General features: G+C 46.4%; 2 protein-coding genes across 2 annotated transcripts; both read left to right on the top strand.

Moving 5' to 3' along the window:
* Window positions 1-1,626, top strand: LOC108963178 (gallinacin-7-like). The gene is made up of 4 exons (XM_018922520.3): window positions 1-86; window positions 960-1,050; window positions 1,135-1,258; window positions 1,498-1,626. The coding sequence occupies exons 2-4, from the start codon at window positions 993-995 to the stop codon at window positions 1,511-1,513; spliced, it is 198 nt and encodes a 65-aa protein (XP_018778065.1). The 5' UTR covers window positions 1-86; window positions 960-992; the 3' UTR covers window positions 1,514-1,626.
* A 3,953-nt stretch (window positions 1,627-5,579) lies between these two features.
* LOC103823292 (gallinacin-2) lies at window positions 5,580-8,355 on the top strand. The gene is made up of 4 exons (XM_009098353.4): window positions 5,580-5,726; window positions 7,174-7,252; window positions 7,541-7,661; window positions 8,128-8,355. Exons 2-4 carry the CDS (start codon window positions 7,195-7,197, stop codon window positions 8,174-8,176), a joined length of 228 nt encoding a protein of 75 aa, XP_009096601.1. The 5' UTR covers window positions 5,580-5,726; window positions 7,174-7,194; the 3' UTR covers window positions 8,177-8,355.
* The last annotated feature ends 10,803 nt before the right edge of the window (window positions 8,356-19,158 follow it).

Here is a 19,158-nt window from a genome sequence, read left to right as displayed (position 1 = left end):
CTCATCCCCCACCCTTTATAGGTGTTTGGGTCTTGCTGTATCTACAGGAGAACAGAAGCAGCAGCGATCGTCCACCTTCTCCTCGGGTAACTCTGCCTGGTTCTGGAAAGCCACCCTCACCTCTCCATCTTTATTAACCTTTCTTTTCATCAGTCTCAGGTTTCTGCTTTGATTAGCCCCTTCCCTCTCTTTCCTCCAGCAAGTGCCTCCCGTGTATACATGTTCTGTAGAACCACGGATTGGCTGCTTGCAGGGCTTCCAGGAGGGCACTGGGTTTGCTGCTCTCCAAGAGGAACAGAGACCTGGGAACCTTCCCTTGAGACATCAGGGACAGAAGTGTCTGTTTTACTCCAGAAACAGACACCCAGCCAGCACAGCAGCTGAGCTTTGCTTTTTGTGCCACATGTCTTGCCTGAATGCAGTAACAGTTTGAGTTGTTACTTTAATTAATATTGAAAAATTAGAGATGCCTTTTTTTAGACTTTCCTAAGGATTAAGATTGGCTCATTTTCTGAACTCTTTGTGTACTTCAATATGTGGAAGGGGGATAATTTGTGGGCCTGTGCTGGTACAAGAGCAACTTGACTGGGGCTGAAGAGATCTGGGATGTCTTTTTTTCACTGCAGTAAAACCAAAACTAAAAGAAGAAAAAAAAAAAAAAATGAAAACCAGCACCAAAACAGCATAGAACCCCACAATAACTTAGGTTTTGTGCTAATCCAGAAGTTTCTAGTCTGAATCTGTGCTTAAAGTGGTACTAGTTAGGTCAGGTTTCTTAGAGATGCATTCCTTGAAATTGTTAATACCTCCAAGGATGAGGTTTTCACTCTGTTCTTTATCCAAATCCACTGGACAAAGATTTTGGCTTTGGTGTCTTCAGGCACATTTTTTAATCATCATCTCCTGGTCAGGAGGGAATCCTCTGTCCAGTGTTGTTCAACCTTGTGCTCTCTGCTCAGTGCAGGTAAAGAATCCACATCCCAGCTGCGGCCATGAGGATCCTTCACATGCTCCTGGTTGTCCTCTTCCTGATGCTCCAAGGGGCTGCAGGTAAGGAGAGGGGTGTAAAGAAGAAGACTGTATATTCATTTGATCACTTTCATGGTAAATGACTCTTCTCTTTGTGCTGTGCAGGACAAGTGTTTCCTAGGCTAGACAATTCTTGTTTTATCCAAAACGGACGCTGCTTCCCAGGGATTTGTCGTCGCCCTTATTACTGGATTGGAACATGCAGCAATGGATATTCTTGCTGCAGAAAGTGAGTAGAAATGCAGGGATCTCTATGGGATTGGCTCATATCCTCATTATTTTTTCTCCAGAGCAACACCTTAGAGGCACAGCTCCTGCCACCTGTCTCACTTCTCTGGCGCCAAACCTGCTGGCATGGAGGGGGAAATCACATCCCATGGCAGCCTCTGCTCTGATGTCATGAGATGAGGGGAACATCTCTGCATAAAACCTACAGGTGGGTAGAGAGATTCTCTCTTCTTCTTGCAGGGGGTGGAGTAGCTGAAGAGTTCCTGGATTCACCTTGGAAATCTTTCCTGCTTCTGCTGGTGCTCCTGGGAATCACCCTGATCCCATCGCTCCTGGTGGCACCAGTTCCTGCTGCAATGAAAAGCTGCCACATTCCTCCCTTGCAGTGAAGCAAACACCACAGACATGAACCAGGCAACACTGTGGAAACTATTTCTTTCTTCTCCTTTAATAAAATCAGTTATGGTGGACTTCCTGTGGTTGAACCTCTGGTGATTCTTTGTAGAGAAAGAGGGAAACATTTTCCCTGTGAGGGTGGTGAGGTCCTGGCACAGGTTGCCCAGAGAAGCTGTGGCTGTTCCATCCCTGAAAGTGTCCAAAGCCAGCTTGGACAGGGCTTGGAGAAACCTGGGATAGTGGAAGGTGTCCTTGCTCCTGGTAGGGGGCTGAGATGACTTTTAAGGTCCCTTCCAACCCAAACCACTCTGCAATTAAACAAATAAGGAGCCCTCAGTATCAAAAGGAGCAGCATTGCAGTTGCAAAGTGGACCTTCCTCTCTCATTGCAAGAAACAAAATAAGGGCTGGAATGTGTGCTCCTGTCTCTTTTCCTTGCCCTCATGGCCTAGCAGTGTAGATAAAGACAAGACATCTCCAGATGTTTCCTTCAGAGGGCCTGGAAGCATCTGAGAAATTTTCTGAGTGGGCCTTATGCAAAGGAACATTTTGAATTATATCAGCAACACAAAACAGGGGAAAAAATGTAAAAAAAAGTGAAAGAGTAAAAAAATATATTCCCAAGAGTTATGGGTGTTCAGCATAAGGATTTGGTTGTTATCTCTTCAAAAGAGGTTGCGGAACTGTCACAACAGTGCCCAGTGAAATATGTTACCAAACTCAGATGGTTTGGACTCTTAATGACTTTCGGGGTGGGTTTGGACTGGTGACAACACATTTTAAAAAACCCTCTGAAGAGCAAATTCTGGCTCTGTGAGAGACACAGATGTCACTTTTGTTGTTCTGCAGAATTAGTTCTCATGGCTTTTGTTGCAAAACACCTCCTCCTCCAATGTTTCTGGGTTTCTTCTATTCCTACTGTTACTTCTATGTTTTATTTCTAACAACCTTACTGCAAATGTCTATTAAAAGTCTGTAGAACAGTCTCTCTCCATTATCCATAAAGGAAGAACACTGAAAATATTTGGTACTTGGATATTTCCTTTTAGGATATCTGAAATTTGGTGAGATTACTCCCACCAGTTTTCTCTAGAAAATTTAATTCAATTTACAAATGTTTGAATTTGAGAAACTTTGGGATACCTGGCCTGTGCCAAGGAGCTTTGGCCACACACACATCACTGCCAGTCATATTGTGGTTCTCAAAAAAGAAAGGGGACTCTGCCCTTGTACCCCAGTACCTTTAATTAGCTTTCAGGTCAAAAAATGGAGCCAGAATTGTTCATCGAGATGTTAGTCTCATCATTTACTCAAGATAACTGCAGAATCAATAAAGTATTGAGCTTGATTAAATGCATTTTACGTACAGTTTGAAGCACTTTAATTAGGGAAAACAGAAGTGAAAGATGTCCCTAATATTTCCTTTTTCTTTTTCAAGAGAAAACTACTAGGAGCAGAGTTTGAGGTTCTCCTTTTTGCTCCTAATTTCCTCATCTTCTGTGCTAGATATAAACTCCTAAGGTGGAGATAAGATCCTCCTTCTTCTCTGGAAAGTGATCTTGGTAAAATTACTCAAATATTATGATTTTAAAAGGCTGAAAGACATTTCTGATCCAGACACTTTGCAGCCTCCTCTGAGGACATTTCCCTTCAGAGTGTATCCCACCTTCTTCAGGCACAGCAGCTCCTCAGCACTGGATTATTGCACAAAATGCTGATCCCACCATAATAATTGAAAGTGTTTGATTGTCTCTTGCTCAGAAGAACAGGAGCTGCAGATGGGGATGGAAAAACTGTCCACCCTCAAAAGAGCCGCAACCCAAAAATCTTGCTGAGTTCTGCCAAAGGTGCTTCACCCCTCCTCTGCTTCTCCCTTCCCCTTGTCCAGGCAGAAGTTTTCTGATGGCCTGGATGGGAAATTTATATTAAACAGGGCCAAGAATTCCCAGTGCTAAAGCCAAGCCCTTGAGAGTACTTGCACACAAAATCTTACAGACAATAAAAATTAACGATGCACCTTTGTTTCCTTGAGGAATTGTGTTGGGTAAGAGTAACAGTTGGCAAGTTAACCACCCAGACTTGGCAAGAGGTGAAGCAACTGCAACTTTTGCAATTTTATTCCCCCTACTTTTCAGTTTTATGGCCAGATGTTGGCAGACACACCAGATATCCAATTACCATTCTTTTTCCTATTGCAGAAACAGTTCACATATGAAATTATCTAGAGAATAAAAAGCTATGTCAGGGTATGCTTGGGAGGGAAATGGTTTGTAGTCACGTTTTCACATGCATATAGGTAATTTCTGTACGTTCTTGTGCTGCATCTGTTTACTTGGACAGGGCTCTGAGCTAGGTCTAGGCTGACCTGATCTAGTTGAAGGTGTCTCTGCTCATTGCAGAGGGCTTGGACTTATTCACATTTCAAAAATCCCTTCAATTTCAGACTATTCTATGGTTCTACTTAAGAACTTCATATCAAAATAACGAAAAAATCACATGACTAGGAGGTAAACTGCCAGCCAGCAATGTAAATATTTCAGTTTAATTTTGGTATTACCTTTAGACACTACAGCACAGTAGTGCCTATAAGACATGGTGTCATTTGCAAAGATCTCGGTCAATTAGAAACATTAATCATTCAAATTAGCAAGTGTATCATTACCTATTGTGACATACTTCATATATAATTTTAAAATACTGCATGAACAATATTTTTTTGTTGACTGAAGGGAGGTTTAAAGTAAATATGATCTGAGAAAGCATTTCATGTCTTAGAACAATAGAAACATGGCATGGTTTGGATTCCAAGGGGCCTTAAAGACCATCTCATTCCAACCTCCCCAATGCAGACAGAGACACATTCCACCATCTCAGGTTGCTCCAAGCTCCATCCAACCTGGTTTTGAACACTTCCAGGGATAGGGAAGGCACAGCTTCTCTGGGAAACCTGTGCCAGGGCCTGATCACCCTCACAGGGAAGAATTTCTTCTTAACATTAATGCAAACCTACTTTTAAAACCATTTCCCCTTGTCTTGTCACTATCTGCCCATATAAAAAATCCCTCTCCCTCGTTTTCATAATACCCCTTTAGATACTAAGTTGGAGTCTAAGGTCTCTCTGGAGCCTTCTCTTTTCCAGGCTGAACACCCCCAGCTCTCTCCATCTCTTTCCAGGACAGGTGCTCCATCCATGCAGAAGTTGGGTGCTAATTCCCATGGCAGAAGGAGCAGAGGTCAACAGCTGGCAGACTGAGAGCAGATAGCCAAAACCTGAATGCTCATCTAAGGCATAATCTGGTTTTGGAATGATCAGCTGAAGGCCCTGTGGAAGGCAGAAGAATCAAAAAATCGACCAGAGTCCTGGGGGAAAAGCTCAAGCCCAAAGAAGGAGCTTTGAGGCCCAAGGGACCAAAGACATCCTCTGGCACTGGATTTGCCTAAATTTACATATTTCCCATCAGCTGGAAGGGTGTCCAGGGACATAACCATGTTATATTCACTATATTTGGGTACATCTTGCTTCACTCTGGCGTCTCCAGTGGCCACGGGCCAGGAAGCCAATGGACATTTGTTTTAGTTCCATATATCCATTCTGAGTTCCTATATTCTGTATTTACGGATCAGAAAATTAACTGGGATTGCAGGGAACATGCAGATGCTTTGTCTTGCAAGGTTTTAAGTTGCTCCTAGGCAGGGACAGTTCAACCTATGTCCCAAGATGTTTGACACATACCATGGTGGGTTAACGTATCTTACACAAACTGGAGTGTCACAAGAGGTATTGCATGAAAAACATGGGATTTTCCAGGGGAAAAACTCAAACAGCTTCAGAGAGAAACCCTATTTTATCATTGGGAAATGAAAAGCAGCTGGTTTCTGGTAGGATTAGAAGCCAGCAGAAAAAAAAGAGCGATTTTTGGATTGGCTCAATGAATGGCTGAGAAGAGAAAGCACTTGTCAGTCTCTTTTGGGACTCACCTTATAAAAGAGCATCCCATTCCCAGAGACAAAATCTTCAGGAGGGAAGGGACCAAGAGCAAGTCTTGTTTGGCTTCAGGGCTGACCTGATACCTGGTAATGTCTCAGTTCTTTTCTTTCAATGGCAGCTTTTGTTTTTTCCTCAAAAACCCAACTCCCAAACCTCTGTGTTATTAACTGTAATTTGTATGTAACTAAAATGGTAAATATAAGATTACAGAAAATTGAACATGTTGAATAAGTGATTCAAAAATGTGCTAATATCTAGAATGCTTTAATAAATTTTTCTGCCTCATAAGTACTAGGAAAAATTAATGTTTGATGGTTCATGTTGCTTTAGACAGGTCTGTGGTCCAGAGAAATAGGTGACCTCTCAGTGAAAATCTACATGTCTAAATTTATATATTTCCATTAAATATGTAGCCTTTGAATAAAAACATGTTATAAAAGTTATACAGTATTTTTGTAATGCATAATAGGTATAAAATTATATATTATATAGCTATTTATATATTTTAATATAATATATAAAACATATTTTATTTATTGTATTTTTTATTTATATCTCTATGTCAAAACCCTTATTTCAATTCCAGAATTGTTCACTTCGTCTCCTTATTTCTCCTGATACTTTCAAATATAAAGAAACTTGTGTAAACTTCTAATGCTAATTTTGAAACAGTTTTGGTTCTGTTCTCAGCAACAGGACATTTCAGCACTGTTTCATTTCCATTCCTTGCTTGAGAGACCATAATTTGTGACAGATCAGAACATTCCTAATTCCTAATATTTCCTAATATGAAACATTAACAGCCACTTCTTTACCCATAAGCACCTTTCCAGACTATCTAATCCTATAAAGTTAATCCTAATATAATTTTAAACTCTTCCAATGAAGGTATCATATGTTTGCTTTTAAAATTTTCTTTTCAAATGGGAATTGATTTGATTGTACATTTCCATTCTAGAACTGCTGCCTGTAGACCAAGACTGGAGATGCTGAGCAAATTGACCTCTTGATAAATTTAAACACTACAAAATGAACTTTTTTTCCCCTGAAGTTTGTAATTTTTACAGTATTATCACCGAATTTTGCTTTGTGTTGTTTATTTACTAGATAAAATCATTTAGCTAAAAATAAAATTATGGAAGTATTCAAGGCCAGGTTGGGTGGGACCTTGAACAACCTGGTATAGTGGGAGGTGTTTGAGCCCCAGGGGTTGGAACAAGGTGAATTTCAATGGTCCTTCCAATCCAAACCATTCTGGGATTCCATGATTCTGTTCTGGCTAAGGATTATTTGCAAAATGGAAAATAAATCTGAGCCATTAAACTATTAAAGTAACTTAATGATCATATGTCCTGAAAACATTTTACCCCACAAAATACTCAGGCTTTCCTATGGGTTTTGCTCATTATTTTTGAAAGCTTAAAGACAAAATTAAAAAAAAAAATGTAATTGTTGTTAACACAGTGTGTAGCTCAGGAGACTGCAGATCCCAGGGACTGTCTCTTACATCTTCCTTGGTCCTTTTCCCAACAGTGCCACAGCACATCCTCAGCCATGAAGACCCTTTGCCTGCTCTTTTCTCTCCTCTTCTTGGCACTCCAGGTTTCCCCAGGTAAGATGGGAAAGAGATGCTAGAAAGGGATTTTTGTGCACCTGAAGAAAAATTCCCAGCACATTTTAACTACTTCTGTTCCAAATTGCAAGAAACCAGTGAGAAATTAATCAATCAGCCCAGTGCTTGTGCCAGACCTGCTTTGTAACCTCACTGCCCACACAGCCTTTCAAAACAGCCAAGGTGGGACATTGGTGACAAAGGCAGCCCAAGGAATCAGAAACCCTTCCACTGCAATTCCCTGCCCTGCAGAGCAAGGGGGAAGGAAACGTTTTGTTCTTGTTGCAGGTTTGTCTTCACCCCGGAGGGAAATGCTTTTCTGCAGAGGAGGGAGCTGTCACTTTGGAGGATGTCCCTTCCACCTGATTAAAGTTGGAAGTTGCTTTGGGTTCCGCTCCTGCTGCAAACAGTGAGTTTGGTGTTCCCCAAGGCTCATCTGCAGGATGAGCAGAGAAATAGTAAATAGTTTGCCTGCCTCCTAAAACCCCAAGGTGTTTCTGAATAATTAAATTACGTTATAAAGAAAAAAAGTTATTATGCCATGAGGACAGTCAAATGTTCTGTGTTGACTCAAGTGTTACATGTTGCCCAAGAAGCATTTGGAAAATGCTTTCAGCCACAGGGTAAAGTTTTTGTTGTAAAATTAAATTATCATATAGGGATATCAATTTAATTCCCTGCTTTTCCTAAACAATAGGGAAACGGTCTCCTTACTCACAGTTATGATTGCATAGAGCTGTCCCAACATGACTACAAATGACATGAACTATTTTGGGAAGAATTTGTGTCCAGGAGGAAAAAAAGCATGGGCTGAGAGTGAGTGGGGAGGAAATATAAGCAGAAAGAAAATCTGATTTTTTTTTCCCTCCGTGCAGCCCATGGAACGTAAGAGAGGTTGATGAGCCATTCATTGAAGAACAATGAAAATTTGTTCTAAGCCTACAAATTTGTTTGGAATCTCCTTACTTCTAAACACAGTGGATCCTGCTGCAAAGCTTCACACTCCTTTAATTGCCTATGCAAAAGGCTTTATGATGTAGAGTAAATCCAAATGTGTTCTGCATTGCTTTCCTTACTTCTAAATAAATTGTTGTTGGTCAGCATTGGTCACTGAAACTTGGGTCATGATCCTCCCTGGAGTTTGACACACAAACCCCAGAGGGCAACAATTTATGGTGCAAACTGCTCCTTAATTTGAGTTTTTCTGAGCCATACAGCTCTCAAGGTCTACACAGCCCTTAAACTACAGTGCCAAGAGAAAGGCTTGCTAAAAGAATTCAATTTCCCATTGTCAGAATGTGTTCCGATGCCAAAATCCCTTATTTCTTACTGCAGAAATCTTTTCTTGGGAAAACAGGAATGGTTAAAACCCCTCATTCCCCACCTGGACACCCTGGGCCCAGTGTAACCCTCCTTGCCAGGAGCTGGAGCTGTGCTGCTCCACCCCACATCCCACCACATGGCAGTGAGGGACTGCCAGGCCCTCATGAGCACTTGGGATGATCCCATGGGGACACCTCAAGGACACCTTTGTGGACCTTAGAAGAAAATAGATTTCCCATGGGAGCTGTCCAGGTGACAACACAAAGGGGCCCTCTGGATCAGATGGGTAACGTGGGTAGCCTCTCCACCCACCTGGACACGACTGGAGGTTAGAATGGCTTTCCTCTGCTGAGGCTGACCTCACCCTCTGTGGAAAATGCCTCCATGATCATGATCCATGAACATGTGTGTGCACAACGAGTAACCCTGGTTCTACTGATAAAGATTTCTCTATCCAAGGATGCCACCCTGGCCAATCCCAAATTTCCTGCTAGGTATAAGCATGTGGCAGAGATGCCAGGCTGCTGCTTATTGGCATTTGCCAATATTCCATCCTGTTTCACTGGGGAACTTCATCCACCTCCCACTTCCTACAAAGATCCCTCTAGCCTGCAACTGTCTTTCTCTAAAACACATGACATCCTTAATATTTCATTATTATTCAATATTCAATATTCATCCTTAATATTTCAAATATTTCATATTTGTCTCAGGGAGATGGTTTTGGCAGCAAAACTCTGCCCAGTGATGGAGTTATGGAGCACAAGGCTCAAAAGAGTGTTTCATTTTCTACCTTACTCAAAAAGCAGACTCATATACACCAAAACATAAACCCTAGAATTTACCTGGGGATGTCCAGCTTGGAGAAGAGAAGGAGTTGGGGAGACCTTGGATCCACATCCAGTGCCTCAAGGAGATGTAAAAGAGTTGGAGAAGGACTTTGGGCCAGGGTCTGGAGCGACACCAAAAGGGAGAAACATTCAAATTGACAGAGGAGGGGGTTACAGTGGATATTAGAAAGAAATTCCTGGCTCTAAGGTGGGTGAGATCCTGGCACACGTTGCCCAGAGAATCTGTGGCTATTCCATCACTGGAACTGTTCAAGGCCATGTTAGACAAGACTTGGAGAAACCTGAGATAGTGGAAGGTGTCCCTGCTCATGGAAGGGGATGGAAGGAGATGATCTTTCAGGTCCCCTCCAACACAAACCATTGCAGATTCTGCTCCCCCAGGACTGCACTGGATCTTGTGCCTGCACCCACCAGTTTCTGTGCCCATCCCAAGAGTTTCCCTGCTGGCCCCACAGCCCGGTGCCACTGTGCCATGGGTGTCACAAGAGGTGTTGCATGGGGACAACGGTGCCATGGATTGCAACAGCCCCAGGAGGCCCCTCAGCCTCTGCCCCTGCAGCAGGGAGGGACCAGGGCCAGCCCCAGCACACCCAGAGCCATGGGGCACTCCCGGGTTGGCCCAGGCCACTTGTGCCAGCAGCAACTGGGGCCTGTCCCACCCACCAGCACTGCTATAAACCCAGCCTGATTGGGGCACTGCAGCATTCCCTGGCCCCAAGGGCATCGGCACACAGTCATTCCTCTTGGCTTTGCTGTTCCCTGAACACCCAGACCTTCTCCAGGCAGGTGAGTGTGGGGTCTCTCTCCTGAATCCTGCCCACTCTGGGTCTCAGCTCAAAGCCCATCAGAGCAAAATCTCCTAAAGGACAAACTAGTCAAAGTACCTAGGGGTCATCAGCAATTTTACAGGGAAAGACAACAAAATTCTTAGATTCATCTGAATCTAAGAATATGTGGAAGGTGAAATTGAGGTTTCCAAAGTGCAGGATAGTCTGTAAAAGTGCCTTGATGCTGCAGGAGGGACCTAGGATCTTCTTTGCTGGCGGAATGAGGGCTTTCCCTTGGAAAATATAGAGAGTCTTTTTCCTCAGCATTACAGAGCTTTCCCATAATTTCAGGCTTTCAGAAGCTGCAAAGGTTGATTTCTGTTCCAATTTCTGGGCATTTCCCTGCCTTCTGGCTGCTGCCTGTGTCAGTGCTGTCCATGGCAGGGGCAGCAAGTGTGGGGCTGGAGAATGCCCTTGCTAGGAATCCTGAGAATGCTTTGGAATTGGGGATGGGCACTGCCAAGCTGAGCTGGGAGAATATTCCTGATCCCAGGGAAGCAGAACTTTTTGGGCAGGGTGTTTGGGGCATGTGTTTGATACATGAAACCTGAAATTCTGAAAGACAGCTTGTTCCATTGCTTTCAGTAGCAATTTTTTCTCTGTTGTACCCACATGTCACTGGCAATGTATTTTCAATGGATGGGAAAACACTTGCCCCAGGTCTAGTGTCTCTTCACTGAGGAAACTTCTTTGGAAAGTCTTCATGGAAATTAATTCAAATATCAGTTGAGGCAATTAATTTCCTAAAGACACAGACATGAAACATGCCCAAAATTTGAAGAGTGGCACAAAATGAAGAATTGTTTTTAAAGAGAAATGGGGAGGAAATATCATCTGCTGTGGTTGGGAGCAGCCTCTCTGCAGTTTGATGAACCACAGACTCCATGCTCCTGCCCCATCTGGGGTCCTGCATGTCCCTATTGCTTTGGTGTCCCCTTTGCAGCTCTGTGAAGACCCAGGAGAGGCAGCAGCCATGAAGATCCTGTTCCTGCTCTTCCCCCTGCTCCTTTTGCTGGCCCAGGGTGCTGCAGGTGAGAGGGAAAGAGGGGAAATGGGGAAAGTGTGAGCACTCAGCAGTGGGAATTCAATGACCGGGGATGTGACCATGTTTGTTAGAATGATGAGAAGGTAACAGAGAACTGAATTCTATGAGGTTTCTCAAATGTGTTTCCAACTCAACAGCAATTTAGGGGGCAGAAAACCCATGGAGACAGAATCCTGGTTTGTTCTGTAGGTACAGAAGGGGTTTGGTTTAGGCTCCAAGACTGCACACTGCTTTTCCTGCTTGAGAGTCTCTTGCCCTGCTTTGGATGAGAAGAGAGCTCCAGGAGGATGGAGGATGGTTTGGATGGAGGGATTTCCTGGGGCACAAAGGTGTCCCTTTCTTATCCATCAGTTGAGTGTATTAATATTGTTATCATTATTATATTTTAATTGCTGTAATTGCTGTGTGTCTGCTTTTGTCCACGGGAACAGGAAATGAAAGGGCATGTAGGCGCAGAGGGGGATTCTGCACCTTTGGGGGTTGCCGCTACCCCACAACCCCTGTTGGGAGATGTTCAACATTCAAAGTGTGCTGCAAGAGGTGAGGACCAGATCTCTACCTGAAGGAAGAGATTCCTCCTTTTTCCCCCAGAGGGATCTATTACAAATTTCATTCTGGCCAATTCCTGATAAAATCTCTCCTGTTTTTACAAATAGTCAAAGAGGCCCAAATGAGAAGGGAAAATCCCTTGTGGGTTTTGGGGCTTCACTGAGTGGGACTGCAGCAGCCCTTGGTCAGCCAGGGCTTCCCCCCTCAGCAAAGACACCAAAGACTGAAGCCCTTAATGTCCTTGGGCATCACTGAGGACATGATCCAGGTCTTGCTGCATCTGCACAGCCCTGGAGCCAGGGCTGCCAGCACTGAGATAGCCCAGGTCCAACCTGGCTGCACTGAGGACTGCACCTCACCTCCCCTAAGCCTGACTCTGCTGCACCTCACCCTGGGCATTGCAGGGCAGGGGAGAGAGTGGCAGAGAAATGTTACACCAGGTGATGTGCTTGTCTCTTTTCTCCTTACAGTATGTGGGGTTAAAACCCTGAAATTCCTGAGAAGGACATCCCATTCGCTTCTGGCATCCCGTTATTCTGAAAACCACCTCCTGATGTCCCCTGCCCTCTGTGCCTGTGCCATGCCCAGCTGGGCTGACAGCAGCAGTGGCAGCTGCTCCTGCTGGGTGCTGCTGGGCTGGAGCCCTGTGGTGCCAGCCCCGGTGTCTTTGGGGCAGGGCTGCTTTTCCTGGCTTGAATAAAGACGAGCACTTTGGCATTGCAGGGCTGAGCCGTGTGTGCGTGTCCTGCTGCTGCAGGGCTGCTGTGCCTGCTGCCCCTGGGGCTGCCACTGCCTTGGTGGCAGCAGAAGGCCCTGGGGATGGAGCTGTGGCTGAGCAGTGCCTGTGTCCCTGGGGATGCTCCTGCCTGGCCGTGCTTTGGGGATGCTGAGCCTGGCCCTGCCTGCTGGGCCAGGCTGGGTGGGGTGCCTGTGGTAGGGCTGCCCTGCAGATGCTCCCTCTGGGGAATTGGGAACATTGTCCAGGTATTTACAGGCCCAGATATCATTCTTTTCTCTGGAACCTACTCCCCTTCCACAAGACATGGATTAGCAAATGTGGACATAGTAGCAAAGCCTCATCCCTAAAATAGCCTCAGCTTTGTTCCAAGGTCCCAGCCCCAGCCCCAGCTGCAAAACCTGCAGCAGGAACCATTCCTTAAAGGGATGTAGTGTGGAGGATGTGATGGAGGACAGCATAGACATACAGAGAACTCAAAGGTGATTCATGAGCTTGATAGGTATAAAATAATTACCTGAACCAAAAGGTTTGCTTGGTCCTCTCTCATCTGTATTATGCCTATATGGAATATGCAGAATACACTGCAAAGTTTCACTCTAGCATCACTTAAATCCTCGATTTTTCCATACATTCAATTTAATTCATGGTTATTGTTCCTGCTGCACCTTGCAGCATCAGAAGGAGAAGAGCATGGAGACCAGGCTGGAGTCAACAGTAGCCCAAAAGCTCCTTTTCCTGTTTCTCCCCCTGCACCAGAGACAAGGAGGCTTTGGTTTCCTCTTCTGACACCTCTGACAACGATTTCCAACCCAGGGCCTTGTGTCATCCTGCCTTGTGTAAGGACCCTGTGGTGCTGTGGTTTGCTGGACACATGCAGGGACACAGGGAGACATCCAGGGATACAGACACAGAACATTCTCATGGGAAACCAGCACCAATCTGCTGCTCTGGCATAGAATGGAAATTTTTATGAGTCCCTTCAAGAAACCCTCCTACTAAAGCCAACATCAGTAAGGCTGGCATTTCCAGGAGGCACAGTGTTGTTGGAACACCTGGTTTACAGAGCTTGTCATATATCCTGGTGTTTCTCCCATTTTATCTGAAGAGTCACTAGAAAGAGCCCTGCTTATCCCCCTGACATGGCAGGTGCACAGACCTGTTGTCTAATTAGATGTTCTTGCAGTGCCCAAAGTTGTTTTCCATATTCTGAGAGTTTTTGCACATCCCACACCAATTAGTTCTTCACAGGAGGAGAGGCATAGGAAAAGGAGAATAGGGAGTGAATTCAAATGGACAGGGAGCAGGGTTAGATAAGATATTGGGAAGAAATCCTTCCGGTCAGGGTGGAGAGGTTGTGGCACAGGTTGCCCAGAAAAGCTGTGGCTGCAGCATCCCTGGAAGTTTTGAAGGCCTGGTTAGACGGGGCTTGGAATAACCTGGGATAGTTGAAGCTGTCTCTGTCCATGGCAGGGGGTGGAAGGAGATGATCTTTCACGTCCCTTACAACACAAACCATTGCCGAGGTGATTCTGTGAGAGAAGGATTCTGCTCTCCCAGGACTGCACTGCTGCTGGTGCCTGCACCCAGCAGTTCCTGTGCCCATCCCAAGGATTTCCCTGCTGGTCCCACAGCCCAGTGCCGCTGTCCCACGGGTGTCACAAGAGGTGTTGCATGGGGACAACGGTTCCATGGATTGCAACAGCCCCAGGAGGCCCCTCAGCCTCTGCCCCTGCAGCAGGAAGGGACCAGGGCCAGCCCCAGCACCCCCAGAGCCATGGGGCACTCCCGGGTTGGCCCAGGCCACTTGTGCCAGCAGCAACTGGGGCCTGTCCCACCCACCGGCACTGCTATAAACCCAGCCTGATTGGGGCACTGCAGCATTCCCTGGCCCCAAGGGCATCTGCACACAGCCATTCCTCTTGGCTTTGCTGCTGCCTGAACACCCAGACCTTCTCCAGGCAGGTGAGTGTGGGGTCTCTTTCCTGAATCCTGCTCACTCTGGGTCTCAGCTCAAAGCCCATCAGAGCAGCATCTCCTAAAGCACAAACTACTTGAGGCACCTAGGAGTAAAATTTGGCCAGCAGCGATTTTTTGGGAAAGACAACAAAAGCCTTCCTGTGAGTCTAAGAAGCCAGAATATGTGGAAGGTGAAACTGAGGTTTCCAAAGTGCAGGATAGTCTGTAAAAGTGCCTTGATGCTGCAGGAGGGACCTAGGATCTTCTTTGTTGGGGGAATGAGGGCTGTCCCTTGGAAAGTATAGAGAGTCTTTTCCCTCAGCATTAGAGAGCTTTCCCATTATTTCAGGCTTTCAGGAGCTGCAAGGATTGATTTCTGTTCCTATTTCTGGACACTTCCCTGCCTTCTGGCTGCTGCCTATGTCAGTGCTGTCCATGGCAGGGGCAGCAAGTGTGGGGCTGGAGAATGTCCTTGCTAGGAATCCTGAGAATGCTTTGGAATTGGGTTGGGCAGTGCCAAGCTGAGCTGGGAGAATATTCCTGATCCCAGGGAAGCAGAGTTTGTTGTGCAGGGTGTTTGGGGCACGTGTTTGATACATGAAACCTGAAATTCTGAAAGACAGCTTGCTCCATCACTTTCAGTATCAATTTTTCCTCTGTTAACCCCCACATTTCACTGGCCATGTATTTTCAATGGATTAGAAACCATTGGTCCCAGGTCTGTTGCCCCTTTTTTGGGGAAAGGTCTTTGGAAAACTTTCAAGGAAATTAATTTAAAAAATTAATTGCGGTAATCAATTTCCAAAAGACATGAACATGAAACACTCCCAACAGCAACATCAAACACGTCCAAAGTTTTGAGAAAGGCACAAAAAGAATAATTTTTTTGAAAGAGAAATGGGGAGGAAATATCATCTGCTATGGTTGGGAGCAGCCCCTCTGAAGTTTGGTGAACTACAGAGCCCAGGTTTCTGCCCCACCTGGGGTCCTGCATGTCCCCATTGCTTTGTTATCCTATCTGCAGCACTGTGAAGACCCAGGAGAGGCAGCAGCCATGAAGATCCTGTTCCTGCTCTTCCCCCTGATCCTCCTGTTAGTCCAGGGTGCTGCAGGTGAGATGGGAAGATGGGAAACGTGGGAAAGTGTGAGCACCCAGCAGTGGCAATTCAGTGTCTCTGCATGTGACTGTGTTTGTGGGAGTGTTGAGAAGGTGGAGGACTGAGGCCAAAGGGGTTTCTCAAATGTGTTTCTGACTCAATAACAATTTAGGGGAGAGAAATCCCATGGAGACAGAATCCTGGCTTGTTCTATAGGTCAGGAATGTTTCAGGCTCCAAGCCTGAGCCCAGAACTTCCTGTTTGGGCGTCTCCTGCCCTTCTCAGAGATGGCAGAAAGCCCCAGGGTTGTTTGAGTGGAGGCATTTCCTGGGGCACAAAGGTGACACTAACTATCCATCATCTAAATTTATTATTATTATTATTATTATTATTATTATTATTATTATTATTATTATTATTATTATTATTATATTGTTGTTATTATTATTACTGCTGCTGCTGTAACTGGTTTGTGTGTGCTTTTATCCACGTAAACAGGAGATATAATTACATGCAGGAGGAAAGGGGGAATATGTAGCTTTGTGAAGTGCCAATACCCAACAAGAGCTGTTGGCAGATGTTCATCAGTCCAAGTGTGCTGCATTAGGTAAGGACCAGATCTCTGCCAAAAGGAAGAGTTTCCTTCTTTTTCCCCAGAGGGATCTATTACAAATTTCTTTCTGGCCAGCATCTGATAAAATATCTCCTGCTTTTATACTTAGTCAAAGAGGCCCAAAAGAGAAGGGAAAAGCCCTTGTGTGGTTTGATCTGCCATGAGTGGGGCTGCAGCAGCCCCAGGTCAGCCAGGGCCTCCCCACTCACTGAAGCCACCAAAGACTGAAGCCCTTCATGTCCTTGGGCAGCATCAAGGACATGATAAAGAGTTTGCTGCATCTGCACAGGACTGCCAGGGCTGCCAGCACTGAGATAGCCCAGGTCCAACCTGGCTGCACCAAGGACTGCACCTCACCTCCCCTCAGCCTGACTCTGCTGCACCTCACCCTGGGCATTGCAGGGCAGGGGAGAGAGTGGCAGGGAAAGTTACACTAGGTGATGTGTTTGTCTGCTTTCTTCTTACAGTCGCTTTGGATGAAACCCTGAAATTCCTGAGAAGAACCTCCCCCTCGCTTCTGGCTGCTGGACCCATCTGCTGCTGTCCCCATCTCCTCGTGATGTCCCCTGCCCTGTGTGCCTGTCCCATGCCCTGGGCTGACAGCAGCAGTGGCAGCTGCTCCTGCTGGGTGCTGCTGGGCTGGAGCCCTGTGGTGCCAGCCCCGGTGTCTTTGGGGCAGGGGCTGCTTTTCCTGGCTTGAATAAAGACGAGCACTTTGGCATTGCAGGGCTGAGCCGTGTGTGCGTGTCCTGCTGCTGCAGGGCTGCTGTGCCTGCTGCCCCTGGGGCTGCCACTGCTTTGGTGGCAGCAGAAGGCCCTGGGGATGGAGCTGTGGCTGAGCAGTGCCTGTGTCCCTGGGGATGCTCCTGCCTGGCCGTGCTTTGGGGACGCTGAGCCTGGCCCTGCCTGCTGGTCCTGGCTGGATGGGGTGCCTGTGGTGGAGCTGCCCTGCAGATGCTCCCACTGGGGAATTTGGATCCCTGTCCCTGCTCCTGTCAGTCCCAGATGTCCCTAAGAGCCATGGCTTATGTGCAGAGCTGTGCTGGGGGATGTGCCCCTGGAGTGGGCATGGCTGTGGTGACCCACTGGAGCTGTCCCTGATGCTCCTCCTTGTCCTGTTCCAGCACCACAGCACTCCCTGCTGTGGCTGTGCTGTTCCACACCCCATCCCAGCAAACAGCAGCAGGAGGAGGTGACTGTGCAGCTCCTGGTCTGGGTAAGCTGTGAAATTACTCCAATGGACCATGGCCTGCAAATGTCTGACTTTGTTTCCCCACAGGGAATAAACATGTTCTTTGCTCCTCTCTGCCCATTCTGGGAAGTCTGGGGTGAGAGTCCTCTGCTCCATCAATAGCAGGGGTCTCTCCCTGTCTACAAAGCAAGCCTCAGGCATTTGATTCCCTGAGTGCTTCAATACATGTGTGTGTCCATGTACTCTGTGTCCGGGAGAAATGAGGGCCCCTGCCTGTTTCATTGCAGGTTTTCTCTTCCAAGAACCAGAGAATCACAGAATCTTTAATGTTGGGAATGCCCTCTAAGGCCATCAAGACCAATCATTCCCCCAGCACCGCCAAACCCAACACTAATCCAGTGCCACAACTGCCACATCTACGTGGCTTTGAAATCCCTCCAGGGATGGGGACTCCATCACTGTCCTAGGCCACCTGTGCCAGTGCTCGAGTGCCTTTTCAGTGAAGGCACTGAATTCCAATTTCCAATCTAAGCCTTCCTAGTACAATCCCGACCATTATCTCAGGTTCTGTCAATTATGAGCAGGGAGAAGAGACAAACCCCTCAAAACCTTCCCCTGCCATTGCTTTACAGATCTGGACAGTTTGGTGGGCAATTTTCCAATCATCCCTGCCTTCTGTTGCCTTTATTCCCCACTGTTAACCCTGAATTTCATTTTATCCATCTTCTGTACAAACTCCCCAGAGAAGACTGTTGAGGTGAAATGGGAGGTAAATCTTTCCTCTCACCCTACAGAGCTGAGCATGATTACAATATTCAGTCAGATTTCCACATCCCACTCTGGGTGTTTATAGAATAGATAAAATGAGAGGACGCAAAAAAGGAAATATTTTCCTCATTTCTTCTCTTCCCAGCAGGAATCACTCTGCATTGTCCAGCCCATCCCTTTCCTGCCCAGCCCATTCCTGCTGTGCCGTGGGTGTCACAAGAGGTGTTGCATGGGGACAACGGTGCCATGGATTGCAACAGTCCCAGGAGGCCCCTCAGCCTCTGCCCCTGCAGCAGGGAGGGAGCAGGGCCAGCCCCAGCACCCCCAGAGCCATGGGGCACTCCCGGGTTGGCCCAGGCCACTTGTGCCAGCAGCAACTGGGGCCTGTCCCACCCACCAGCACTGCTATAAACCCAGCCTGATTGGGGCACTGCAGCATTCCCTGGCCCCAGGGGCATCTGCACACAGCCATTCCTGTTGGCTTTGCTGCTGCCTGAACACCCAGACCTTCTCCAGGCAGGTGAGTGTGGGGTCTCTCTCCAGAATCGTGCCCACTCTGGGTCTCAGCTGAGCTGGGAGAATTTCCCTGATCCAAAGGCAGCAGAGGGGATTGATCAGGGTGTTTGGAGATTGTGTTTAATTCATGAAGGCTGAGGGAGTAAATGCACTCTAGTTCTGTAAATTTCTATGACAATATTTTTCTCTGATTATCCCATATTTCACGCCCCAGTGCTTTGGTTTAATTGGCAACACTTGACCTTTGGTATCCAGTCTGTTTTTAGGGGAAGGTCTGTGGAAGACATAATAGACTAGAGAAAACAATTTAAACACACCTACTTGTGTAAATGCTTTCCAAGGGAGTGAGGCACTCTAAAATGGTCCCAAGGTTGTCAGGATGGCACAAACCACTGAGTTCTTTTAAAGAGGAAAGTAGAGGAAACATCAT

This window comes from Serinus canaria, chromosome 3 (genome assembly GCF_022539315.1).
Source record: "Serinus canaria isolate serCan28SL12 chromosome 3, serCan2020, whole genome shotgun sequence".
Lineage (NCBI taxonomy): Eukaryota > Metazoa > Chordata > Aves > Passeriformes > Fringillidae > Serinus > Serinus canaria.
The sequence above is the reverse complement of the archived record's forward strand: the minus strand, read 5'-3'. Positions and strand labels throughout refer to the sequence as shown.

Coding starts and splice junctions, on each gene's coding strand:
- LOC108963178 (XM_018922520.3), top strand. CDS start 993: ATGAGGATCCTTCACATGCTCCTGGTTGTCCTCTTCCTGATGCTCCAA. Junction 1,051..1,134: donor GATGCTCCAAGGGGCTGCAG/GTAAGGAGAGGG, acceptor TGTGCTGTGCAG/GACAAGTGTTTCCTAGGCTA.
- LOC103823292 (XM_009098353.4), top strand. CDS start 7,195: ATGAAGACCCTTTGCCTGCTCTTTTCTCTCCTCTTCTTGGCACTCCAG. Junction 7,253..7,540: donor GGCACTCCAGGTTTCCCCAG/GTAAGATGGGAA, acceptor TTCTTGTTGCAG/GTTTGTCTTCACCCCGGAGG. Junction 7,662..8,127: donor TTCCGCTCCTGCTGCAAACA/GTGAGTTTGGTG, acceptor CCCTCCGTGCAG/CCCATGGAACGTAAGAGAGG.